The sequence below is a fragment of the Hypomesus nipponensis genome, chromosome 10, assembly GCF_054491055.1.
Source record: "Hypomesus nipponensis isolate SF chromosome 10, ASM5449105v1, whole genome shotgun sequence".
Lineage (NCBI taxonomy): Eukaryota > Metazoa > Chordata > Actinopteri > Osmeriformes > Osmeridae > Hypomesus > Hypomesus nipponensis.
Window position 1 is genome coordinate 16,697,610 of NC_140370.1, and position 27,061 is coordinate 16,724,670.

Genomic DNA, 27,061 nt, shown 5'->3' on the forward strand with positions numbered 1-27,061 from the left:
TTGAGTTCGGCATTAGCCTCAATAGTATGCGCAATACTACACACAAACGACCAAACCAGGCCTTTCTGTACTAAATAGATGAGGTTTTATTCCTCTAGTCTCATTTTGAAAACAACAAAACTGTAGATAAACCACAACATAACAGAACTGTACATGGACGAATTCATACAATTTCTGTATTATTCTTTTACCCAAATTACGAACTCCCGCCCCAACCCCTGGACTCCCACATCTAACACCTGACAAACATATACACAGCTGACAAAAAAAAAAAAAAAAGGATCATGAATCCATGGAGATGCTGTACCTGTGTTGTGTCTAACCCCTGGTTAGTAAGAGCATATATGTTTCCCCAAACCTGACCAGGTGAACCACAGCACACCTGACCATCAACCACAACCTGAATCACTACAACTCAGATAAACACCAACCCTACTGCAGTCTGGTATCTAAGGATACATTTGGGTTGGTAGGGGGTAGTGATAGTGAAATTATACGGAGTACATAATTATTTAAAAACAAGAATAAAAACATTTAAAAAACAAATGGTGTTCCCTGAAACTAGGCTACATGTGTGTGTGCATCTTAAAGAGTTCTAGCAGGCTAGAACGTTCTCAATCCACCGAATGCTCACGGAGGAACCGCAAGTTCCTTTCATTAGCACCCTTGCGGGTTCCAGAGTGCTCCTGTGCAGTTCCAGAACCTTCCAGTGGTGTTCTGGAATGTTCCTATGAGGTTTCCTTGACTACAGTCTGGCAGTGCTTTTTGTGGGTCCATTAGCTACATCAAAGTCCATTATAAACCCCAGAGACCGCTTGTGGAGTCTCCACTGGAGCCACTGGAGAGGAGAGACACTCCTTCCCTCCAAGACAGTTTCCTCCAGAGAGACCCCCCCCCCTTCCCGCTCCTCGTGCCCGCCTGGGAAGCCCCATCCCTGGGCAGAGTTCAGTCGGCACTGGCCCTGGAAGAGGGCAGGGTGACGCGCTGCTCGTCCATGCGCTTGGCCTGTGAGCGCATGATGAGGCTGAAGAAGTCCTCGTCTGGGACTGTGGGGCCGCGGGCAGGAGGGGGAGGGGGGGCGCAGCGCTGGTCGTCCAGACGGGAGCCCTGGGGAGGGGGATATGGGAGGGTAGAAAAACATGACATTAAACAATAAGTAGTTTCTTCTGGGATCAATCAATACCCTCGCCTCTGCCCATGCTGTAGTCTCCCTCGGCCTCTAACTGACTAACTACTTCTGCCTCCAACTCTGACCCCTGACTACCTACCTCTAATTGACACCAACACAGGTGAAGCCGTAACCGTGGTAACGCACCTGGCACTTGACGAGCATGTCGAAGAAGTCGTCGTCAGGCTCGGAGTCGCTGGCCATGAGGTGGTTCAGGACCGCCTGGCTGCACTGCTGGGTGAGCCGAAGGCCAGGCAGACTGCCCCCCGCGCCCCCGGCCGCCTCTAACCGCCGAGCCTGGGGGGCGGAGCCAAGGCTAGAGACCGCCGCTGACTCTGATACAGCTGGAGGGGAGGGGGGAGGAGAGAGAGGAGGGAAGAAAGGGAGAGGGGGGAGGAGAGAGAGGGAGGGAAGAAAGGGAGAGGGGGGAAGAGAGAGGGAGGGAAGAAAGGGAGAGGGGGGAGGAGAGAGAGGAGGGAAGAAAGGGAGAGGGGGGAAGAGAGAGGAGGGAAGAAAAAGAGGGGAGGAGGGGAGGAAGGGGAAGTAGAAAAGTAAATGCAGGTATAATTTTGGTGATGAAGAATGGGGTTAGTGTATTAGTGTACATGTGTGTTAGTGTGTGTGTGGTGTATGAGTGTGTATGAGTGTACTAACACTTCCTGATGGCGGGAGGGGGCGTGTCCGGCTCAGAGACAAGTGACAGGCGGCTCTTATCCTGGACGGAGCAGCGCTGGTCGTCCATGCGGTTGCTCTGGAAACGACTGAGCAGGTCGAAGAAGCCTTCGTCTCCCAGGAGGTCAGGACTGGAACGCTGGAGCACACACACATGCACACACACACATGCACACGGAATACAAGAATAAGATCAAGACACATGACAAACAGATCCTCCACTTCTCCTCTTCCATCTCTCTCCTCTCTTCTGTGTTCCTCCTCCTCCACCATCTCCCCTCTCTCTCTCTCCATCTCCACCTCCCTCTGTCCCCCCCTGTCTCTCTGCCCCCTCTCCCCCTGTGTGGGCTGCAGGGTACCTTGCGTGGGCCCTGTGTGGGCTGCAGACTGGCCTCCTGGGTGTTGGACGTGTCCTGCAGCACCTTGCTGGACGCCCCCTCCTTGTGCTTCTTCCCCCGCAGTCGGCTCACGAAGAACAGCTTGGACGAGCTCTTCCCCAGCGAGGGCTTGGGCTGCTTGGTCAGGGTGTCACTGGTCCACTTCTGACCCTGTGTGGCGCACACACACACACGCACACACACACACGCACACACACACACACGCACGCACACACACACAACCATCCACAGTATGAGTGAATATGAGGAAGGATCTATTGTAGTTTATGGGGTCTAACGTCTAACCTTGTTGGGTATTCTGGGTATTGTAGTTTATCAGGTCTTACATTGATCTTGTTGTCAGGGGTGAGCTTCATCAGTTCCAGGTTCTCCATGCTGTGTCTCCTGCCCATCCTGGGCCGAGCTCCTGCGCCACACACACACACACACACACACACACACACGCAGCTTTAAGTACACAACCGTCCTGACTAGACCACTGTCAAATAAGACACAGTGTGGGAGATCACAAAAGAGAGAGAGACCATGAAAGAGAGAGACCATGAAAGAGAGAGAACATGAAAGAGAGAGACCATGAAAGAGAGAGACCATGAAAGAGAGAGACCATGAAAGAGAGAGAACATGAAAGAGAGACAGACCATGAAAGAGAGAGACTATGAAAGAGAGAGAACATGAAAGAGAGAGACCATGAAAGAGAGAGACCATAAAAGAGAGAGAACATGAAAGAGAGAGAACATGAAAGAGAGAGAACATGAAAGAGAGAGAACATGAAAGAGAGACAGACCATGAAAGAGAGAGACTATGAAAGAGAAACCATGAAAGAAAGAGAGAGACCATGAAAGAGAGAGACCATGAAAGAGAGAGACCATGAAAGAGAGAGACCATGAAAGAGAGAGCTAAAGAAATGGAAACAGAAAAACCAGGAGATAAAATATAGAGAGTGCGTGCATGTATGGTATGTGTGTGCGTACCATGCATGTGTGTGTGCGTGTGTGTATGGTGTGTGTGTGCGTACCATGCATGTTGTAATCTATCTCCTTGTTCTCAGACAGGTTGGAGTTGTTGGTGCTGTAGCTCAGCCCCAGGACCATCTGAAGATCGGACACGTTCATCCTAGCAGTGAGCTCCCCACTGCGGTCTCCGGTCTGAAACACACCCCATGCACACCATGCACGTTACGCTTTGCTCCACCCAGGGGTGCAGGCCAGTGCTGTATATGGAGTGGACATCGTACTTCTCTGGAGATCTCCAGATGTTTCTCAGCAAAGTGCATGGCCTGGTCGTGGTTCCCCAGGGCAGTGTGGGCGTTCCCCAGACTCCAGCACGCACGGCCTTCCCCAATCCTGCAGCACGCACACACACACACACGCACACACACAAACACACTGAAGTCCTGGGCTATGATGAGGTGTTTGTCTGTGGCTCTCTCGTAGTCCTGCAGCAGGGTGTGTGTGTGTGTGTACCTGTCGTTCAGGTCCTGGGCTATGATGAGGTGTTTGAGGTGGTAGTCGATGGCTCTCTCGTAGTCCTGCAGCAGAGTGTAGGTGTTCCCCAAGCTGTAGCAGGCCTGGGCCTCCACAGCACGGTCCTGAAGCTGCCTGGCCAACTGCAGGGTCCTCCTGGGGAACGCAGGTCAACCACGTTAGGAGCACAACACAACCACAACTCAACCACGTTAGGATCCTGTCACATCGCACCCTTCTCTAGAGAGTCTAACAAAGGGAGGACTTGTGTATGGTGTCTGGTTTAAACACTCTGAGCGACGGGCTCTCTCACAATTGTGTCCGAGCTCTTTTTGAAAGATAAGAAAACTTTATTGTCCATTCAATTTTGTTTCCTCCGGCATTCTGGCAACACACACCGCCCTCGCCCCCCCCCCCCACACCGCCCCCCCCCCCCCCCCCACCGCCCCCCCCCCCCCCCCCCCACACGGCTGGTCTGGACTCACTTGTAGTGCTCCGCCGCCACCTCAAACTCTCCCAGGAAGATGTAGGCGTTGCCAAGGTTACAGTAGGCCCTCCTCTCTGCCGAGCGATCGCCAAACTCCTTAGCGATCAGGAGGCGCTGGGAGGACACACACGCACGGTTCATTATCTAGAGAGTACAGCCAGCAGCCCTGGCCTTCAGTAACAGGCTCACTTGTCTTGCCTCAGTTTCAGGGTCAGAGGTCAGGGACGGGCGAGGGATCCTACCTGTTCATGGGAGGCCACTGCCTTCCGGAAGTTTCCCAGCAGGTAGTGCGTGTTGCCCAGGTTACCGTAGGTTCTGCCCTGGGCGGCCCGGTCTCCCAGCTCCTTCACTATAGACAGGTTAGCCCTGCGGACACAGACAGGTTATAAACACACACACAGACAGGTTATAAACACACACACACACAGACAGGTTATACACACACTCTGTCTCCCTCTATCTCTCCGAAGGTCTCTCTCTCTCTCACTCTGTGGGTCTCTCTCTCTGTGTCTGAGGCTCTCTCTGTCTCTCTCTCTCTCTCTCTCTCTGTCTCTCTCTCTGTCTCTCTCTCTCTCTGTGTCTGAGGCTCTCTCTGTCTCTCTCTCTCTCTGTCTCTCTGTGTCTGAGGCTCTCTCTGTCTCTCTCTCTCTCTGTCTCTCTCTGTCTCTCTCTCTCTCTGTCTCTCTGTGTCTGAGGCTCTCTCTGTCTCTCTCTCTGTCTCTCTCTCTGTCTCTCTGAGGGTCTCTCACTCGTAGTATTCGGCAGCATTCCTGAGGGCGGTCATGACGTCATCAGGGAAGTCTCCAGGCTCCGCCCCGCTCCAGCAGATACTCTTCCCCTTGGCGTGGAACACGTTGCCATAGTTATACAGCGCCCGGGCCTGTCCCACCTGGGAGGGAGGGGGGGGGGGGGGGGGGGGGGGAGGTGAAACCTCTATTTATCATTCCAATGATTATCTGTACCTCCATCCATCCATCCTTCATTCATTATCTCTCCCTCTACCCCCCCTGTACTCCTCTCTCCCCCCCTGTCATAGCCCCTCCCCCCGGTAGTAGCTCCTCCCCTACCTTGTCATGCAGGTCTCTGGCGATGTCCAGGTGTCTCTGACAGCACACCACCGCCTCCTCAAACCGCCCCAGCACCTTCAGCGTGTTGCCAAGGTTACCGCTGGCCTTGGCCTCCCCCAGCAGATCTCCTATCGTCCTGAGAGGGCAGACGGACACTCACTCAGGCTGTGTGTGTGTGTGTGTGTGTGTGGTACCAGGTCAGGGTCAGGCTGTGTGTGTGTGTGTGTGTGTGTGTGTGTGTGGTACCAGGTCAGGGTCAGGCTGTGTGTGTGTGTGTGTGTTTGGTACCTGGTGAGGGTCAGGCTGTGTGTGTGTGACTGGTACCAGGTCAGGGTCGGGCTGTGTGTGTGTGTGTGTGTGTGTGTGTGGTACCAGGTCAGGGTCAGGCTGTGTGTGTGTGTGTGTTTGGTACCTGGTGAGGGTCAGGCTGTGTGTGTGTGTGTGTGTGTGTGTGTGTGTGTGTTTGGTACCTGGTGAGGGTCAGGTCGTGGTGGTGGTACTCCAGAGCCTTTGTGTAGTTGTGCAGGTGGAAGTATGCGTTCCCCAGCTGGCTGTAGATGGCGCTCAGCACCTGCAGGTCCTCCGTGCCCACCTGGATGGCCGCCTCGAAGAAGGACACGCCCGCCTGGTAGTCCCCCACCTTACACAGCCGCTCCCCTTCCAGAGCCAGCTCCAGACAGGACGCCTCCATCCTGCAGGGAGAGGAGGGAGGGGAGGGGAGGGGAGGGAGGGACTCGTAACCCTTTTCCACTACATTATGGTCAAGGTTCTTGGACCTAGCAAACCAGTCTGCGAGACTTCAAGTTGAGTGGAGTCATTGTTATCAAGGATCACATCAACAATTTGTTCTTACAACTGTTCAACTTGTTCAGTATTCATCTTACCCTTTCTCATGCTTCTGACAGAAAGAGAGGGAGAAAGAGGGGGAAAGAGACAGACGCAGAGAGAGAGAGACGAACAGAATGAGATAAAGAAATGAAGAGAACAGAACAGAAGTCTAACCTGGGTCTCAAGTTCAAGTCCTCAAAACTCAAAGTCCACTTCTTTTCAAACTTCATTCAAACATGGTTTTCAGTTATATTCAGCGTTGTATGTTGATAGCCCTGGCTTCAGTAACCCATAATCCTATCCATAATCCAGTTGGTTTACTGGTTCCACAACAGCTAGCTAGCATTAGCATGAGACACAAACCACACTGGCCCTGCTAACTGCTCTATATGTAGAGCTGAGGAGAACCCAGGGAACCCACTGCTAAACCCAACATCTCTGTCTCTCTCTCTCTCTCCCTGTTAACTTTCCCCTCCAACTCTCCTTCTTTTCTCTCTCTCTCCCTACTCTCGGTCTGTCAACAAGGAATGTTGTTTAGCTGCTTCCTTCCACCTCTGGGGAACAATAGTCTTGGTTTTATCAGGCCTTGTTTGTTATGGTCCGCCTCACTTCCTCTGTGCCGGCTTGGCTCCGCCTCACTCCACAGATCACAGAACTACCCTGAACACTCCACACAGAACTACCCTGAACACAGAACTACCCTGAACACTCCACACAGAACTACCCTGAACACAGAACTACCCTGAACACTCCACACAGAACTACCCTGAACACAGAACTACCCTGAACACAGAACTACCCTGAACACTCCACACAGAACTACCCTGAACACAGAACTACCCTGAACACTCCACACAGAACTACCCTGAACACAGAACTACCCTGAACACTCCACAGAACTACCCTGAACACAGAACTAACCTGAACACTCCACAGAACTAACCTGAACACTCCACAGAACACAGAACTACCCTGAACACTCCACAGAACACAGAACTACCCTGAACAATCATGCATGTGAGATCAAAGACAAGACTAGACAATAACTCATTAACATTAGCCAGCAACTGTTCAGGGGTGTGAATCAGGCCACTGAAAGTTAAGGTCGATTGCCCTCAAGTGTTCTAACCTGTCAACATGAAGGACAGCCTTCACATTTCAGAAAAAAATCAGGCAGTGACGGAAAATATTGTGTTAACTGCTGAGTTGACTGTTTTGAACCCTAACAGGTTCAGAGAAGTAGTAGCGATGAGGGCTGTCTGGATAATCAGATTAGGATTAGGCTAGCTGTATTCACGCATGGCTTCAATTGTTGCTGCTGGCCTAAGAAAAACCCAGAACTGGGAGAGAACAGATGGTTTCCAGCACCCACCCAGTGAGGTTTAGCTCCAGCGCTGAGTCAGAAACACACTACCCCTTTATCTAGAACCACAACCTCACAGCCCACTACCCTAGAACCACAACCTCACAGCCAGACACAGAAATCACTCTGTGTCGGAAGAAAAGTTTGAAATTGAAGGCAGAAGCATCAAAGCTAAACAAACCCTCTGATGCGTCACCTCTTTCCCACGTCCAGCATGTCCAGCCCAGCCTGTTACATCACTGAGACCCTGTGACAGGTGTTGTGGTCACACCGACAGGCATGAGCCGCAAGCCAGACGTAACCACCGCTGACGGTGTCTACCGTTTACAGACCTCCACCAGAACTCCTAACCCATCCTCCACCACCTCCTCCTCCACCTCCTCCTCCTCCACCTCCTCCTCCACCTCCACCACCTCCTCCTCCTCTTCCACCTCCTCCTACCTGTGAGCCGGTCGTCTCCTGCAGCCGCAGCAGGAGCCACAGCAGAGAAGCATCTACGCACGCTTCCTGGGAGCAAACACCTCCACCAGCAGGTCCTCCTGCCACGCTGTCATCCCCTCACCCCACCCTCTCCACCCCCCCGCGCTCCACAGGGGAGGGTCTCCACAATGACGACACTGTCAGGCACAGGCGAGGCTAGCGCCAGGGCCAACGCCATCGTCAGCCATAGTTCCACACTGTTGCCGTGGCGAAAGCTCTGACCTTGGGGTGTTGGGGGAACTGCCGACGTGAGCACTGTTCAGCTTATCTGCTCCTCCCTCCCTCCCTCCCTCCCTCCCTCCCTCCCTCCCTCCCTCCCTCCCTCCCTCCTGTGGACAGTCCAAGAAGATTAGGGGGGTGGGCCTTCAGCAGGGTGGGCCTTCAGAAGGTTGGGCCCAGCTGTGATAACAGACCCGCCAGCTTCAAGAGCCCACGTCTGAGTGACCGCCCCCCCTTACGCAACCTAGAGGCGGCCATTTTGAAAACGAACTCAAACTTGGTGCATGTGGGTTGGAATGCAGTAAAAAACACTGATAGAACACTGTCGAAACACTGCAGAAAGTGTAAACACTGCAGAAACAGCGTTGACCCTGTCTGCGCGGCGCGGGGGAGGGCAGGTGGGGCAGACAGAACAGCCTGGCCAGGTGTGTCTCTATTCACACTGCCTGTGTTGTCTGACGAGGCTTTAACAAAGCTCACCGTGCCCATGACTCATTCAGGTTTCAGAGTGGGCCAGTTCAATATTGATTAATGCTGGAGTGTGTGTGTTTATGTGTGTGTGTGTGTTCAAGGGTGTGTGTGTTTTGTGAACGTGTTTGTTTGAGTGTCCCCAGTCCCACCTGCAGCGTCCGTGTCCCTGGTGTGCAGGTGCAGACAGCCTGGTGTGTGTGGAAGCCAGCGTGGGGAGAACAGGAAGTGACATCTCAACAGCACCAGCTGCCTCACACACACCTGAACACTCAACACACACTGCAGCCTGCAGCTTCTGGAAGGGCCTGGGTGAGCCATCCTACCCTCCTCACCTCCTCTCTCTGGTTCTCCATCTCATCTCATCTCCTCTCCTCACCTCCCCTCCTCTCTCTGGTTCTCCATCTCCTCTCCTCTCCTCACCTCCCCTCCTCTCTCTGGTTCTCCATCTCCTCTCCTCTCCTCACCTCCTCTCATCTCTCTGGTTCTCCATCTCCCCTCCTCTCTCTGGTTCTCCATCTCCTCTCTCCATCTCCCCTCCTCTCTCTGGTTCTCCACAGTTCTGTACTCTGGCCAGGTAAACTGACTGTCCGTAAAGAGCAGGAACCACTCATGTTCTAACGCTCAACAACAGAGAATGGCTTCACACTGGGCCCCTGGAGAAACAGAACCCTGCAGTGGAACCTGCAGTAGAACCTGCAGTGAACACACCAGAGACTACAACCTTCCCTTGTGTTCATGAGAGCCATGTGACCCGCTGTGGTCTCCAGGCGCGGTCCTCTCCTCCCTGGTCATGCATCCTCTCTGGCTCCATTCAGCTCTCGTCTCAATGACATCATTCAAGCAGCAACATGAAGGACTCTCAGGAGCTCCACTTAAGCAACATGGAAACAGTGATCTCATCCCGACACAGTGCCGACACAGCCTGACACAGGCTTACAGGACATAAGATGATCATTCACAGCTGCCTGTGAAGACAGGATTACAAACACTCGGCTCCGCTTCAAAATAAAGTATGCTTTAGTTTAAACTTAGTTTAAATCTTGTTCAAATGCATCAATCAGCCGACACAAGGGAAAGAATTTAGGACGCCTGGACAAAGATTCTCCTTTCAGGCCCCAGACAGAGGATTGGCAGGATTGATCAGCGTGCAGATCAGAGGAGGTGAGGAGGAGCAGGGTGTGGAAGATCGTTCCTACCTGTAGAGGACATGACCCGACTGGTCCTCATCTCGCATGCTAACCAAGGAACCTTCCCCGTCCATTGAAGCTCATAATAGGTGGAACAATCCCAGTTTGAAAAATCCCCAAAAAGCAGTTAAGAGGATCCAAAAACAAAAGTCCCAAAAAATCAAAAACAACACGAGGGCAGAAGACTCAGTCTCTCCCAGGAAAGCTTCCTGTATCTGGGTGAGCAGAGGTCAGTGAGATCTGGATGTTCTACCAGGCCAGGAGGAAGGCTGGCGGGCGGGCGGAGCTTGAGCGAGATGACCGTGGTGTCGGTCTGCCAGGGTGAATTTGATTCGTGTTTGGTGTCGCCCCCTGTCCTCAGCAGCCTTCTGTAGAGAGAACACAGGAGGCCGCTCGTCAAGCCTCCTTCTGGGTTCGCGACGCCATGGCAACCACAACCACAAAGCAGCAGCGTGCACAGGCAAGAGGGGGGAGGGAGGGAGGGGATGGATTTGACCACAAGCAAGCTGTCAAATCTATGAGTCAGTAATCCTCAGGAACACGGGCGTGTCAGCGTGTGTTCTACCTGCCACGGGGCGAGCGAGCCTGTCTCTGCTGTACCTGAGAGAGGTGTGAGAGGGACAGGCAGGGTAACATCCTGGTGAAAAACAGAGCAGAACGAGCGCAGGTGCAGAGGACAGGGAACCCCACCGACAGAGGGTCACCAGAGAGGTGGTCACCACCACCCAGAGAGTTGGTCGGTAGCACTGACTCGGTATACCAGCTCAAGCTGGGTGGAGCCAGCAGCACCCAGAACGACCAGAGGAAGCCCAATCACAGCGCTTACGGGGCCGATTCACCCACACGGAGAATCAGGATGGGGCCAGGGTGGCAGAGACTGTCACCCGCGTCTGACAGAAAGCAGAGCTGTTGAAAGTGTGTGTGTGTGAAGATTCCATGAAGGAAAAAGCTGGTGATAAGCAAGCAAAATGGATAAGGCCCCCCCCCCCCATCTCCCCACACCAAGCAGAATACTGCGAGTTCATGGTAGAAAGTTAGACACACACCAGGGGTCATTTGAAGTTGCTGTATTGACTAAATTGGCTAAGACTTGGCCAAACAGATACGGGTGACATTCAGCAAGATTAACAGGAGCCCTGCAAGTCATCACTTAATGAAGCAGAGAGCTAATCTACTTGACCCTGTGCAAGCGGGGCAGTCCAGGAACAGCACATCCATCCAGCCCTCCAACCATCCACCCAGCCATCACACACTGGAACTACACCTCTTCGATGTCTCTCTCTGAAAAGTTTGTCCTTTTGATCTGGGGGCTTCTGCGCAGCCCTTTGTGACACAGCTTGTAAAAAGCTTGTAAAAAATGTTTTTATGAAACTTCTGGTGGTTTACAGTCAGTCTTTGACTGGGCTTAATTCACGGCCCAAAACCGGGGCTGAAACCATTAACCTTTAGCATGGCTGTTATTTACGAAGCTAGTTTGGTGTTGCTGTTGCCTCAGGTCTGCCTGGAGTCGTGTCTGCTGGGTGAACCTGAAGCCTCTAATCCACCCGGGAGACGAGGAAGTCTACAACACGGCGCACAGCCCTCATGTGTTTAGAATTTGCAATCAACGTCTGCCAGTGTGTGTGTGTGGCCTTTTTCAGTATCCAGTGTGTGTGTGTGTAGGGCGTGTGTGTGTGTGTGTGTGTAGGGCGTGTGTGTGTCTTTTCCACTTTTGCGTGCCAAGAGGGTGTGTATGTACAGTACACGTGTGTGTGTGTGTGTGTGTGTGTGACTCACAAAGCAGCCCTGTCCATGTTCCTGATCTGCGGATTCTAAAAAGACGAGCAATGTGTCGTGGTCAGAAGCTGATTAAAGCCATGCGAACAATAGCAGAGTCCTCTCAAACACAGCTGCACAGGAGGTGAGCGCTGGCTCCCATCATCACAACCAGGAGGCCTTTTAACATGACCTCATCTGCTCTGCTGGGCTGGAGGGGTCTGGAGGTGATCCAGGATACTCTCTTCCCTTCATGTCCCCCCCCCCCCCCTCCCACACACACACACACTACAACATCTGATTAGCAAGACAAACACCAAAGCACCACCACTGATGCACAGGAATAAAAAAAGAGGTTTTGGATCTGCACCTGTAGTTCTTCAGTGCAGGAACTGGGATTCTGAGTATCCTGGTAAGAGCAAGAGGGGGAGAGATGGAGAGAGAAAAAGTGGGTGTGTCATTAGCTCATTCGCGTTTATTGTTGAGCTAGCTGAAACCAACACATTTTCTTACACTAATCGGGTGATCTACAGTAAGTATGGTCACGGCTGAGTAATCAACAGATAGCTAGCCACAGAGTTGGCTAACTAGACAACTGAATACAGTCAGCACTATCTACACATGACGTGATATTTTACCTAACTTAAATCAAATTGACAAACACAACTCCACGGAATCATCGCTTATTCTACTGATTTCACACACGAATACAAATAACAGCAGCAGCTAACGTTTTCTGGCCACTTACGTTAGACGGTCCAGTTCGAACAATGGATCCAACTCCGCTTCGATTCTTCGGACGGTAAACGTTTTACTTTTAGTTGGCGAAATAGCGAGCTAGACGTGTATTATTTCCATAAGTACGCACATGTATGTAGCGACTTTTTACCGATCTGCCTTTATCAAGCAACATTTACGGGAGACGGTCTTAACTTTTTTGCTAACTTCGATGAGAGAAAATGTCCTTTTGACAGCGGACTGTGTTGTTCGTCCAGTGACCAATCAGACGTGTACATTCAAAGATAGCCACGCCCAACTAACCGTCTCTGAACTTTAGATACACTTGTTTTATACACAATCTAACTTCTTGTCACATGATAGGGTAAACCCAATAGGGGCGGCCTGACTCTTCATTGTTGAACATAATCAACAGAAGCCGGGGCACCGACGGGCACACGGATAACTTAAACGAATATTAATTTTTGAAATTAATTCTGAGCTCACGAGGTGCAGAAATCTTAAAGTTGGGAATGGTGATCTCATCCTGACCTTCAGTCTCTATCGGGATTTCAGAAGAAATCTCTGTCGGGTGGTATCACAGTATTAACCACATCGGTACCTAGAAAGATCAAAATCGCGTAGAAAGTAATGGTGTTTAGTGAGCCATACAGTTCAGTAGCAGTCTACAAAACTAGTAACTTCACTAATAAATGCCAGTATTAGCTAGTATTAGCTAACCGTTTATTAAAAACAAAATCGCTAGCTAGTCTCAAACTGAAAGGGGAACGCTTGGAGAGTTACCCCAGCAACCAAACTCCTCCTCTTGTGCCTTGCCAAAACCCAGCCAGCGCAGACGGTCAGCGGGACATAATACATAATTTATGACACCACAGACAGCAAAACCTGCATTGCGTCTTGAAACAATGTCTCGAACACAGACTAAATGTAATTGGTGTTACAGACAGTCAGTCTGAATATAACACGCTAAGTTCAAACACTTGTTAAGGAAGCTGGACTAACTAGGCTACTAACGGCAGACAGTGTGCTCATATTAAGGGTGAGTTGACGGCTTGCTTGTGAGTGACATGGTTTGAGTTGTCAGTGAGAAAACATCAGATAAAAAAAACTCTGTTTACTATGACGTTTGAGAAACAAATGTAACGTGAATCATGCTACAGGAAAGGATTAGTTTGGTCTTGAATGAATTCCTCCTTGACACGTTTGTTTAACCCTTCAAAGTTAATTTGTCTGGGTAAATTCAATTTAACAGACGTTTTTATTCAAAGCAACCTATAGGAATACAATATTTATGCAACACTACAAGTATCCCAACTGAAAAAAAGCTTGACATCTTGTCAAAGTTGTTCATCACACACTTCATGCAGTAGAGCCAGTTTGTCAACTTTCTCTCTCTCTCTCTTTCTCTCTCTCTCTCTCTCTCTCTCTCTCTCTCTCTCTCTCTCTCTCTCTCTCTCTCTCTCTCTCTCTCTCTCTCTCACACACACGCGTGGTCTCTCTCTCACCATCTCCTACTCACACATTACTTATACTTCCTGCTCCTCTCTCTCACACACACACAACTTCATAAGCACGCCCACTCAATACAAGGAATGTTGAATAATTGACAGCTCAACATCTTGATCCGGTGTTTGATCCTGGCCTGTCTGCGTTGCTTAGGAACCAGACCGTCCTCTAAGTCTGTCTCTCTGACTCTGGACCGAGGAACACTGGTCCAGCGGATGACAGCTGAGGAAGGAGAGAGGGAGGGTACACTAGGGCACAGGGAGAGCAGGACAGAGAGGCAGAAAGAAAAGAGAGAGGGAGGGAGAGGTACAGAGGAGGAGAAGGAGCAGGAAAGAAGAAAAATGTAGAAGGGGGAGTGAGTGAAAGAAAGAGAGAGAGTGAGAAATAGGTGCATAGAAAGAGAAAGAGGGGGTAGGAGAGAGAGAGAGAGAGAGCTGCAGAGAGAGAGGGAGGTGTTGACCTGAGGCGTGTCCATGGAGGGAGACCCAGAGGAGGACAGCGAGGAGGGCAGGGCCGGGTCTTCCTCCCCTCGCTCCTCCATCCTGTGGGAGAAGGTGATCCAGCACAGCGTGTTCTTGGACCTGAGCGAGGACGACAGCGTCCACCTCAGCGACCTGGAGAGCTCCTTCGCCGTGCGTCTCTCCCGGCAAGACTCGGCTCTCTCAGAGACCAGCGTCCACCTCAGCGGTGAGACTCAGAGACGCTCGTCTCTCTAGTCTGTGGTGGTCTCTCTAGTCTGTGGTGGTCTCTCTAGTCTGTGGTGGTCTCTCTAGTCTGTGGTGGTCTCTCTAGTCTGTGGTGGTCTCTCTAGTCTGTGCTAGACTCTCTAATTTGTGCTAGTCTCTAGTTTGTGCTAGTCTCTTCAGTCTGCTCTAGCATGTGTAATCTCTTGTCACACACATCCATATTTCCACCGCAACTCCCTGACTTAATGAAGTCTTGTGTTGGTTATAATCTCAATGGACACCCTGCATGAATACAAATAAATAAAGCTCTAACCAATGTAACGATTCTGCCCCCCTGATGTTTGATGTCGTAGGGGATCCTGAGCTGTTGTCGTCTGAGAGCAGTGATGTCAGCAGCCAGGGTGAGCGTGTGGTGGAGGGCCGTACGAAGAGCAGCGCCACGCGGCCGTCCGTCCAGAGACCCAACACCGCCCAGCCCGGGACGCCTTCCCCCCGCGGGCACCAGGACCCAGGGGACACCAGCGACGAGGACCAGGAAGAGCTTCCCTATGACGGGGACCTGGACAGCCGCTACCTCGACCCCCTAGCTTCACCTGAGGAACATTCAGACGCCGGCGGCGAGGATTCCGGAACCCTCCGGTCCAGTCCCAACGTTCTAGATCTTTCCGACGGTCCTGCAGTTGGTGGGTTTGGAGATACCACCACTGGTCTTTCTCCGGTTGGGACCGGAACTGCAGAGAGGGTGTGCGTGTCTCCCGCTGGAAGCCAGGGTGAGACAGGAAGCGTCCTGGACCCCAGCAGGCCGACGGAGGGGCTGCCTACCTGCAGCAGTCCTGTGTTCCAAGCCCCACATCCAGACATCACCCAGCTGCTCCTACGTCACTTCTCCCAGGACCAGCTGCTTCTCTCGGGCAGACTGATCGAGGCTGAGACCCTGCCGGAGGTGTCCCTGCTGGAGAGCATGGATGAAACCCTGCTTAGCAGGGCCCCACAGCGCAGCTGCGCAGGGAGGCCCAGTGGTGTCTCAGAGGGCTCAGAGAGTCTGGGACAGGAGATTGTGGAGTGTCACCATAGTCTCGTGTCGTCCCCTGCTGGGGAGCAGAGTAGTGGAGCTCCCAGAGAGACCGACCTGGACCAGGTAGAGGGGGAGGAGGAGGAAGTGGAGGAAAAAGAGAGGGATGAGGATGAACGTGAGGACGTAAAGGGGGATGAGGAAGAAAGAGGGACAGAGGAGGTGGAGGAAGAGGAGTGGGACAAGGAGGAAAGGGAAGGTGAGGAGGAGGAGGAGGAGGAGGAAGATGAAGGAGAGGAAGATGAAGGAGAGGTGGATGAAGAAGAGATAGGAGGACAAGAAGAATCAGTAGAGGAGGGAGGGATCCAGAATGTTCCCCTGGCGAGGACCAGGTCGTTCTCTGAGCTGAAGTACGGTCAGGGTCAGGTCCACTACCGGCTCCCAGACTTCTCCAAAGTCGCCCCTAAGGTCAAGATCCCCAAGACCCCCAGCCGCCCTGACAGACCCCTCGGCCAATCACCGATCCCCATCACGCGGGCCCTGTCCTCGCCGGGCATGCTGGGAATGTCGTCGGAGAGGCGTCTGGTGGCGGTGGACGTGATCAGCAGGGTGCTGGAGGACTCTCTGCCGCCCGCAGACAGACCCCACGCCTTCACACACCCCGACACTCAGACACACACCAGCCCAGCACTGGTGCACCACCTGCAGGTACAGACAGGTCTGGCATGATGTCATGTGTTGTGATGTCATGTGTTGTGATGTCATGTGTTGTGATGTCATGTGCTGTGATGTCATGTGTTGTGATGTCATGTGTTGTGATGTCATGTGTTGTGATGTCATGTGTTGTGATGTCATGTGTTGTGATGTCATGTGCTGTGATGTCATGTGCTGTGATGTCATGTGTTGTGATCTTGTTCACTTCTTTATTTTGACCCGTTCTCTCCAGGCTGAATATGACAAGCTACTGACTAAATACGCAGAGGCTGAGAACCTCATTGATCAGATGAGGCTGGGAGCAAAAGTCAGTATAAGCTTTACATTCATCCTTTCCTCCTATACTGATCTATCAGTTATATATACAGTATATAACTACATACTGTATTTAACTATGTATGTACTGTAGTGCAAGTGTGCTTGTTTCCTCTCCTCTAACAGCCTCAGGCACCCTCAGAGCTTAATCTGGAGTTGGAGTACGCTGGTCTGCAGGAGCTACTCGGTTTACGAAGCAGTGGAAGCCATTTTGGATCAACGCCCTTCTCCACGGCACCTCCCATAAACGCCAAGACTCCGCCTCTCTCTCCACACTGCCCCTCCCCCCTCGCAGGTCAGACTCCGCCTCTGTCACCGGATAACATGAAGTTCTTCTGTAGCCTTGACGACACATTAGCTACTTGATGAGGTGGAACGGGTGGTTTCCGTAGTGACTCTGTTGAGGGACAAGAGGCTCCAGTTACATGGACATCTTAGCTTCCATAAGATGGAGGACACAAAGGAAAACCATCATGATGACAGGGCTGTTTATAACTATGTAGTGTCCATCCTACCTCAAACACATCAACTAAAACATTGTTTTTCTGCAATTACACGATGGCAGGCCTAAATATCATGTTACTTTATAATATCTAAGCATTTGCTATAATGTACTTCTCTTGAAAAAATCATAATTAAATGTAAAGTAGGGTCTGATGTGGGGGTAAGTGACATTGCCTCTAAGGGGCAAATAAAAACAATTTGATTTGATTTGCATCTTTATCCCCTGGTGTCGTTGCCAGAACTAGTCAGTGCAGAAAAGCAGGACAACAGGCCCGTCCACAAACCCTCCTCGGACCACACCCCTAAACCCTCCACAGGCTCCGCCCCCAGCCTCGCTCCTAGCCCCGCCCCCATTCAGGCGGAGCTGCAGAGTGACGGGGAGAGGATGACCGCTGAGCTCCGTGACATCATCAGAGAGTTCCTGCAGAAGGTACAGGAAGTCCATCATGGCTGTAATCTGGGATAGGCCAAGATCAGGGCGTTTTCCTGTTGAAATGAAAAGTATATCGAAGCAAATCGGTGACATGATGTTTTAAATTTGAAAAGGCATTGAATACTTCATATTGAATTTAAACACCACTGAATTTGTTGGTTTTGAATTCACCTTTTTCTTAAATGAAAAAAAGAATTGGATCCAAAAGTTCAAACTTCAGAAAATCAGTCTGCCCAAATTCTAATGGTGAAATTCAGATCCCAAAAATGTCGACACAAATTTGAGAAAAACAAAATTGGAGGCTGAAATTTTTGAAAAATGGTAACATAAACATGAGGTGATTTTTTTGTGAAGAAATTGGGTACGGAATAATTGGAGCCAAAAATATTTGATGCAACATCAGTTGAACATGATAAGGATGTGACTGTGTTTGTTTGGCAGGTTGAGGACTTCAGATGGAGCTTCAGGACTGTCTCTATAACCCTGGAGGAACAGCAGATGGTGAGAACAACTAACATCACGCAAGCTCTCAGAGGAATGCATGTTAACTACATCACATCCAATACCTTGTATGTGTGTGTACACCTACAAATGTGCCTGTCTGAGTGTGCGTGTGTGTTCCTGTGTGTGTGTGCCTGTGTGTGTGTGTGTGTGTGCCTGTGTGTGTCTGTGTGTGTCTGTGTGTGTGCCTGTGTGTGTGTGTGTTCCTGTGTGTGTGTGTGTGCCTGTGTGTGCCTGTGTGTGCCTGTGTGTGTGTGTGTGTGCCTGTGTGTGCCTGTGTGTGTGTGTGTGTGCCTGTGTGTGTCTGTGTGTGTGCCCCAGGTGTTCCGCAGCATGCTGCAGGCTCAGGACCACCTGGAGAGGGGGTACCTGAGCAGGAAGGAGGAGCACCGGGCCCTGGAGATGCAGACCTACCTGGGCGGGGCCAGGAACACGGGCACCTTCGACCCCGACAGGTCAGGGGGCAACAATTACTCATAAAAAAAAATATATATATATATTATGTTCAATTATATTTAATTGATATTATATTCAATTGAAATAAGTCAATTCAGATGACTTTACTGTGAACTGTGAATAGAAACCCGTGACACATATATTAGTGAGAGGAATGGTTGTCGTATGAGTCAAAAGCAACAAAACAAACCCACAACAGATGTATTTTTCATGTGTGTGTGTGTGTATGTGTGTGTGTTCAGACTGGTGGAGGGGGAGATATTTCGAGTAGGAATGTACCTGGAGGACATTAAGGAGCTGATTGACAAGAACACGTGTGAGCAGCTCCACCCCCCCTCCTCCTCCCCCACCCCCCCCACCCCTCTGCTCCCCAGGGGGGGGTCCAGCACCCCCTCCCTCAGTACACCAGCACCATCCCTGCATGAGGTAACTCACTCTCTCCCACCCTCACTCGTTCACCCACCCTGTCTCTCTAGACCTCTCTGTCACTCTACCATCTTTCCGTCTCTCTCTCCCACTATAGATTTCTCTCCTTATGTCTCATTCACGCTATCATTAACTCATTCACCCCCTCCCTCCCTCTCACTCACTCACTCAATCATTCAGTCTGTCCCTCCAACCTCTTTCTCTGTCTTACTTACTCATTCCCCCCCTCACTCTCTCAGTCACCTTTTCCCTTACTCGCTCTCCCACTACTTCCCTCTCTCCTTCCCTCTCGTGTTTGTGGACAACAAGAGGTGGTGTTGTTGTCATGGTGTCCTCAAGGTTCTTGGTAAACATCAGTCTAAAACCCACATGGTGTCAGCTCTGGTGGTCAATATCCTCACACACTCATGTTTCACAGTGTGTGTGTGTCTCTGTGCGTGTGTGTGTGTGTCATGTTATCTGACAGAGCGTCGTGTTACAGGAGCCAGGCCTTGGTTTTTCTCCATGGGGTTACAAGACAGGGGCGAGGGAGGAGGAGGATGACCAGGACGTCTGTGGAGAGGAAGATCTTCTCCCAGCAGCCTCTCTGCTGGACAGCCCTGAGCAGAGCAGCAGCAGTCTGAGGTAGGCACAGATCACACCACATCACCCTGCACTGAGCAGAGCAGCAGCAGTCTGAGGTAGGCACAGATCACACCACATCACCCTGCACTGAGCAGAGCAGCAGCAGTCTGAGGTAGGCACAGATCACACCACATCACCCTGCACTGAGCAGAGCAGCAGCAGTCTGAGGTAGGCACAGATCACACCACATCACCCTGCACTGAGCAGAGCAGCAGCAGTCTGAGGTAGGCACAGATCACACCACATCACCCTGCACTGAGCAGAGCAGCAGCAGTCTGAGGTAGGCACAGATCACACCACATCACCCTGGAAACACATGTAGGCACAGATCACACCACATCACCCTGCAAACACATCCCTCGTTCCTCCCCTGCTTGGAAAATCTCCGATCTGACCCTGCTGGGAGGGGCATCACCCCTCCTTTTGTAACGGGGTCAGAGGTCATCTCCAGCAGGACAGGAAGGAGGTCTGATATTCGCTGTAGATGGCGCCTCTGTCTCTCCCCGCTCCTAAGCAGGCATGTTAGTGTGGATGGTGTATCGCATGCCCTAGATAACCATCTTTTGCTGTTGATGGATGCTGTAAATGGAGTGTGTCCATGTGCGTGCTTGTGTGTGTGTGTGCGTGCTTGTGTGTGTGTGTGTGTGTGTGTGTGCTTGTGTGTGTGTGTGTGTGTGTGTGTGTGTGTGTGCTTGTGTGTGTGTGTGTGTGCATGCCCTGATTGCCAGCACGCTCTGGGCCTCTGGTGGGAGATAGTGTTACAGAGACGTGTCGGGTTCTACCAGAGCAGAGACAGAACAGTGTGTGATGCTCTCTCTCTCCTCCCCGTTCCCTCCAAGGACCCCACGCACCTCCCTGGACAGAGCCCACATCCCCACCCCCGAGCAGGGAGAGGAGGAGAGGGGCTGCGTGCCGTCTGAAGGGAGAGGGTCTGGTGGTGAGGCTGGACTCAGCTCCTCCTCCACAGAGTCGCAGTGGAGCGCTGGCAGGTCTGTGTGTGTTTAGTTGTAGTTGATGATGTTGTTGTTGTTGTTGTGGTCGATGTTGTGATGACTCTGTGACCGTGCTGAGAGTGGATGAACCATTAAATCCAGGACCACGGTGTTGCTCCTGTGCAGGTCGGCTGGAGCCGCATCTCTGGACAGCAGCCTGCTGGTGGAGGTCTCTCCTGGAGCCGCATCTCTGGACAGCAGCCTGCTGGTGGAGGTCTCTCCTGGAGCCGCATCTCTGGACAGCAGCCTGCTGGTGGAGGTCTTCTGCTCCTCACAGAGTGTGGACACACACAGCTGCTCAGACCTCCGCTCTCCACAGGCTAGTCTACCCCTCTGATAATGGATATAGCATCACTGTTAATGTTTACAGCTGTATGGCAGTGTGTGTGTAGCGTGTGTATGAGACTAGGGTGAGTGAAAGTGTGTGTTGTGTGTTTTGCGGTGCAGAGGATAGTGAGTTCAGAGACTGACAGTGGTTTTGGAAGTTGTGAGTCGACCACAGGGCTGTCCCCCTCGAAGATAAACACTCAGAGATCCAGGTACACACACAAAATACACACACACACATATACACCCCTGGAACATAACACAAACCAGACACACACACCTACTTGAGCTGCTTGAAGGTACAGTTAAGACAGGACTGTGACAGCCATGTGTCCTCCATGTTCAGGGTGTTGACCCAGAGCAACGGCAGCTCTGGTCTGAGTGGGTCAGACAGTGAGGGCTCCTGTTCCCAGCTACAGACCACCATCCACTCTGCAGACCGTCTACAGACCACCATCCACCCTGCAGACCGTTTACAGACCACCATCCACCCTGCAGACTGTCTACAGACCACCAGCCACTCTGCAGACCGTCTACAGACCACCATCCACCCTGCAGACCGTTTACAGACCACCATCCACCCTGCAGACTGTCTACAGACCACCATCCACTCTGCAGACCGTCTACAGACCACCATCCACCCTGCAGACCGTTTACAGACCACCATCCACTCTGCAGACCGTCTACAGACCACCATCCACCCTGCAGACCGTTTACAGACCACCATCCACCCTGCAGACTGTCTACAGACCACCATCCACCCTGTAGACCATCTACAGACTTCCACCCGCCCTGTACATAGCTTTACTGGGGACACAAGGGGCAGTGTACAGGTGGAGGAGAGAAAGGGCAGTGTACAGACCTCCATCCGGACTGGGGGGAGGCACCCCACCCTGACCCCACCCACAGAGGCAGAGCCACTCCCTTCAGTCCAGCTGCGACTCCAGGGCAACGCCCGGTACCAGGCGGATCCCTGCCCGAGTCGCAGCGTCGCCATGGATACGCTGCAGCCAGAAGGCCCCTCCCCCGCCTGCCCTTGTCACAGGTCAGTCTGGTGTTGGTGATGGGCCTCTGGTCTCTCTGTCTCATCATGAACCCACTTCTAGCCCAGTCACAAATGCTTTGTTTGATTCTATGTGTGTGTGTGAGTGTGTGCAGCGAGGCCCTGGTGTCTCTGCAGCAGCAGGTGTCCAAGCTGCAGAGGGACCTGGAGGAGGGGCTGATCCAGCTCCCTCAGCTCAGCCAGAGGATGGACCTCCTCTCCTCCCGCCCCCGGCAGGACCGGGGCTCCAGGAGCCGGCCCCGGCCTCACCCCAGACCACCTGCACACAGGTAGGCCTCACCCCAGACCACCTGCACACAGGTAGGCCTCACCCCAGACCACCTGCACACAGGTAGGCCTCACCCCAGACCACCTGCACACAGGTAGGCCTCACCCCAGACCACCTGCACACAGGTAGGCCTCACCCCAGACCACCTGCACACAGGTAGGCCTCACCCCAGACCACCTGCACACAGGTAGGCCTCTGGCACTGGGAGGGAGGGAAGAAGAGATTGATTGGTGATTAGAAGAGATTGATTGGTGATTAGAAGAGATTGATTGGTGATTAGAAGAGATTGATTGGTGATTACAGAAGAGGAGGATGGAGATGGATGGATGAGATGAATGGATAAAAAGATGGAAGGACAGACAGGTGAGCAGGTGATCAGTCCGGTTCTTGTGTCTCCAGTGTGTGGAGGTCTGCAGGCCTCAGGACACCCACCCCGGCCCGAGAGCCAGGACCTGCCTCCAGCCTGCTGAAGGTAGATGACTGGATCTCCTCAGACATGGATCCCAGCAGGAGCAGAGGTACACAACAACACTGTTACTACAACCACAGTGCATCTGTCAACAGCATTTTCAGAATGAATAAGTAGCTTGTGTATTAACGCGCTTTTAGTATTTTTCACAGTAGATTTGTTTTTGTGAATGTGTTGAATTTTTTTAATGCTGTGTAACGATTTTGTTATGCTTAAATACATAGCACAATGTAACCGAAAACCAACCATGAACCTCACTGTTGTCTCCCTCAGGTACCAACAGTGACTCCGGGCGCTCAGGGACCCTGCAGTACCTCAGCTCCCCACCAGGGGGCAGGAGATGGAGCCCAGACCCACACACCTCAGCCAGCCCGGGGAAACCCCAGAGCGAAAGGCACTCCAGCAGAGGTTGCTAAGAGTGTGACTTTGTTTTAACCTGCATCACTTGCATGAGTTACACTTACATACATGTAATGTATCAAGTTCATCTGGACGTGAACCTCCTGCCTCTGTCACCCTCCACAGGATCGGAGGGTAACCTGACTGTGAGGAATCCAGATCTTCCCCTCTCCAACCCCAGTCCCAGCCCTAGTCCTGGTCCCAGTCCCAGTCCAATACTAGGCAAACAGGGACTGTCCTACAGCAACCTCAACTACAGGGCTCAGCGTAAGCAAAGGACTTTCTACATCCAAATCACTGAAAAAACAGCTTCTGCTGTAATTATACCCAATAGATCACACCAGTACAGGTTCCACTTGTTCACAACTTCCAGATCCATGTGTATGACAGCCGCCTTGACCCTGGTTCTGTCTTGTGTGTGGTTCCACGCAGTATCGGCAGTTCTAGACGCAGAGATGGAGAACCTGTTCTCCAAGGGGAGGTTCTCTCTGCAGAAGCCTCTGTTACAGGTCAACTATGGATCCTCCTGCAGCCTCCCTGCTGGGTAAATCTGCCTCTGACGTGAATAACTACTAGATAACCAGCTAGTGAGATAACTAGCCCTCTGGATAAGTAGCCCACTGGATAACTAGCCAGCTGGATAACTAGCCAGTGGGATAACTAGCCCACTGGATAACAAGCCAGCTGGATAACTAGCCAGCTGGATAACTAGCCAGCGGGATAACTAGCTAGCGGGATAACTAGCCAGCTGGATAACTAGCCAGCGGGATAACTAGCCAGCGGGATAACTAGCTAGCGGGATAACTAGCCAGCTGGATAACTAGCCAGCGGGATAACCAGCCAGCCACTACCTTGATCTCTCTCCTCCACAGATTCAAGGTGAGGGAGCCTACGCTGCAGTCTGTGTCCGTCCAGCGGAAGCGCTCAGCCCAGTCGGACACGGCTCTCCTGCCCAGCAACGTGTACTTCCAGCGGACGCTCCCTCCAGCGCTGCCCCCCTCCAGGACCGCGAGCAGGACCAGCCGGCACAGGGGCAGCAAGAAGGTTCTAGAATCCAGAAATACTGTTAGAACCATGTTCTTCTGACCCTTGATTTTCTGCTGTACTTTTTAATGCTTTGGACAAAAACATCTGCTAAAACATTACATTTACATTTAGTCATTTAGCTGACACTCTTATCCAGAGCGACTTACAGTAAGTGAAAAATTATGATTGATAGCTTTATTGACCTTGAGTAAGCCCAATAGATTGAAAGCATCATTAGTTTAAAGAGCTGATCGTTCCATAGAATGATGGTTTGGGTGACAGTATAATTGATGTACGCTGTGATTGGTTGCCTGTCCCCAGGAGGAGGAGATCAACAGGAAGCTGGACCAGGCGATCGAGGCAGCCCGCAGCATGAAGAAGGCCACTGATAGGATGGCCAGGAGTCTGTCAGCTGACCTGGCCAAGTCCCAGCTACACAGGAAGTGACACGGCAGGAAACACGCCACCTCATAACGCCTAGGCTCCCACATCTGACCTGGGAGCAGCCTCCAAACTTAATGTGTTTACCTGTTGTTCTTTGTGTTTTGTGTTTTATCTAAGTTTACATATTTATTTACGCCTCAAACGTTTTAGATATTAACTTATTGTCGATTAAATTATTTGTTAATAGTTTGGATTTTTGTTGTAAGAGTTCTTTTTTTTCCATTTGTTTTACTCAGAACAGCTTAGATGTTCTCCCATCCAGGTATCACCTGGATGCATAGCCGCGGGAGGGGGGGGGGGTGGGAGTGGGGACATATTTGATGGGGGGGGGGGGGGGTTGCTGGGGAGGGCTTCATGTTGCTGGGCGGTGCCACGGTGGTGGATTTTCATGTCATATCGTGTTATATTCTCGTGCTGTCAACAGGGGGTGCTGCAGCACCCCTAGTTCCCACAGCCATCACTGAACGCACACCTCTACAGTCCAACCTATGTGTCCCTCCACCCAGGTCCTCCCAGTCTCTCTCAGGAGTCTGTGAGACAACAGAGAAGGAGACCTAGTTTGTCATAACTAGGCCACATTCGGGATATTCAGTTACAGAAAATGGTTAGTTCACTCATCCGACACCTCCACTGGCCCCGCTGTGGCGGAGCTGTGGAGAGGCGACACAAAAACGCGGCTTACTAGGTTTCTGTGGGAGGACTGCGCTGTTGTCTGGGGTGTAGCCGTGGGGGCTGAGGCCGGGGGTTGGGGCCTGGGCTGGGGCCTGGGCTGGGCTGGGCTGGGCTGGGGCTGGGCTGGGGCCTGGGCTGGGGCTGGGGCTGGGGCTGGGGCTGGGGCTGGGGCTGGGCTGGGCTGGGGCCTGGGCTGGGTTGGGCTGGGGCTGGGGCCTGGTCAGGGTGGTTGAGGGGTGTAGTGTTTCCTTGTTGTTTGTTTGGTGTCGGAAAGGAAGGATGAGGATTCCGGGCAACATTCCTGGACTGTCCTCTCTGATTGTTTGAAGGAAGACCTGATATGTCTTAACATGAACACACAAACTGTACCAACACACATACACACACTCACAAACTGGAGTTTGAGTCAAGTGGCTGAGCGGTTAGGGAAGCCCCATTATACAGGATGTTCTGTTTTTTCTCACATTCTCCACCTGCCTCCACCGTCCACATTCTAACAACACATTCAGTACTCTTAAAAACTTTCAGACGAGCTGAAGTTGCAACTTTCTGACGTGGGGGAAATTACACTGATGTTGTGGTCATGGTAAGTGGACATGTTTATACATACAGTATACCCACACAGACCTACAATGCTAGCTAGGGTCAGTAGTTGAAACTACTGGATATTCACGCTCCTCTCAAATTTTCCTGAGACGAATAAGAAAAACAGGAAGTCATGTTTGTTTATTGAATCATTTGAGGGTATTGCTCTCAGAGTGATCTCTGGTCAGCAGAGCTCTTCAGTAATTTTCCTGTCTGACGAGTGAAAACTTAGTTCCCAACTCCCAGAGGTGTGAAACTGCTCCTTGACTGACTTAGGTGTCGATGTCTTCATTACGTCAAGCTGGATTTCCTCCAGTGTGTATGTCTGTGAGAAGTACAGAGAGAAAGAGAGAGAAAGAGAAGTACACTAACATTAAGGGAACAGTCGACCATGAGCCCCACAGGCTAAAATGTGATCTCCCTCTCTCTCTCATTCCACACACACACACACACACACACAAGCTACAGGCCAGACCACCTAGACTGCAGGTAGCAGGTGCACGGCTGCAGCAGAGAAGGACCACTTGTGATGACAGGTGTCTTTGTCATCTCAAACGAGGAGACACAGTCTCTGGTGGAGTGAGTCAGTGCTGTACGAAGGAGGAGTGTTAGTCTGGTATGAAAGTCAGTGGCACACGGTCGGTCCACCCCCCCCCCCCCTTTCCTTTCCCCCTTATCCCCCCATATCCCCCCTCCCAAAATATGGGAACTCCTTGTAGGCATCATACCATGGTATTTTCTCCTCTTGCAGCATCAGAACCAGAACAACCAGGTTTAAGTACAGCTTTTCCCCAGAAGCTGTCAGACTTATTAACCCCCCAGAACTGACAAGCTGAACTTTTGACCTAAAGTTACACTGTTTTAAGTTACAAGTTTTACCATGCTGCTAATTTCTGAGGTTATTTTAGTATGTATCTATGTGTGTGTGTATGATTGGTTATTTGTATTTATTTATGATTTATGTATGATAGTTTAGTTATTTATTTGTGAGTGGTTTAATCGGACCTCAGTAGGCTACCCAATTTTGTTCCAGCTCATGTAGCCTACCATGTTTTTGAAATGACAATAAATGATCATTATCCTTATACCACACCTTACTTCTAGGTGTAGGTTTGGGGGCGGGCAGTAAGGACATCTGTCAATCTTAAGAGACCATTAAACGTCAACACCAATATCTAGGGGTAGTGTTAGCATATAGGGTGTTTGTCGTTACAGACATAACACAACTCCCGCTTGAGATCTGACCTTCACGCGCTCTCCTGGGACTTGACTTCCCGCGCACCCTTCCCAGAGAAGCATATTATGTCGCTCTTCCCTAAACCTTTGTTTGACCGAAAGTAAGC

The 27,061-nt window shown here is 51.5% G+C and overlaps 2 protein-coding genes across 6 annotated transcripts; one reads left to right on the forward strand and one right to left on the reverse strand.

The window, feature by feature from the left end:
• Positions 1-62: 62 nt before the first annotated feature.
• gpsm2 (G protein signaling modulator 2) lies at positions 63-12,540 on the reverse strand. 3 transcript variants are annotated; one of them, XM_084708253.1, is made up of 16 exons: positions 12,307-12,540; positions 11,929-11,967; positions 9,813-10,171; positions 5,726-5,947; positions 5,256-5,391; positions 4,938-5,077; positions 4,431-4,554; positions 4,187-4,302; positions 3,702-3,857; positions 3,473-3,581; positions 3,254-3,383; positions 2,565-2,644; positions 2,200-2,388; positions 1,823-1,979; positions 1,316-1,512; positions 63-1,107 (listed from the first exon to the last, which is right to left on the reverse strand). In XM_084708253.1, exons 3-16 carry the CDS (start codon positions 9,875-9,877, stop codon positions 946-948), a joined length of 1,983 nt encoding a protein of 660 aa, XP_084564379.1. In that variant the 5' UTR covers positions 9,878-10,171; positions 11,929-11,967; positions 12,307-12,540; the 3' UTR covers positions 63-945. The 3 variants fall into 3 exon arrangements, with proteins under 3 accessions (XP_084564379.1, XP_084564381.1, XP_084564380.1); XM_084708255.1 differs by lacking the exon at positions 9,813-10,171 and having other exon boundaries at positions 12,307-12,539; XM_084708254.1 differs by lacking the exons at positions 9,813-10,171; positions 11,929-11,967; positions 12,307-12,540 and adding an exon at positions 6,258-7,689.
• A 258-nt stretch (positions 12,541-12,798) lies between these two features.
• On the forward strand, positions 12,799-24,654 carry aknad1 (AKNA domain containing 1). 3 transcript variants are annotated; one of them, XM_084708248.1, is made up of 21 exons: positions 12,799-13,335; positions 13,868-14,489; positions 14,842-16,208; positions 16,447-16,521; positions 16,656-16,824; positions 17,273-17,463; positions 17,908-17,967; positions 18,289-18,422; positions 18,666-18,849; positions 19,316-19,473; positions 20,313-20,462; positions 20,592-20,784; positions 20,913-21,004; positions 21,139-21,837; positions 21,951-22,124; positions 22,523-22,641; positions 22,866-23,000; positions 23,118-23,258; positions 23,424-23,535; positions 23,864-24,056; positions 24,339-24,654. In XM_084708248.1, exons 2-21 carry the CDS (start codon positions 14,276-14,278, stop codon positions 24,462-24,464), a joined length of 4,686 nt encoding a protein of 1,561 aa, XP_084564374.1. In that variant the 5' UTR covers positions 12,799-13,335; positions 13,868-14,275; the 3' UTR covers positions 24,465-24,654. The 3 variants fall into 3 exon arrangements, with proteins under 3 accessions (XP_084564374.1, XP_084564373.1, XP_084564375.1); XM_084708247.1 differs by having other exon boundaries at positions 13,956-14,489; XM_084708249.1 differs by having other exon boundaries at positions 12,804-13,335; positions 13,956-14,489; positions 23,864-24,035.
• Positions 24,655-27,061: the final 2,407 nt, after the last annotated feature.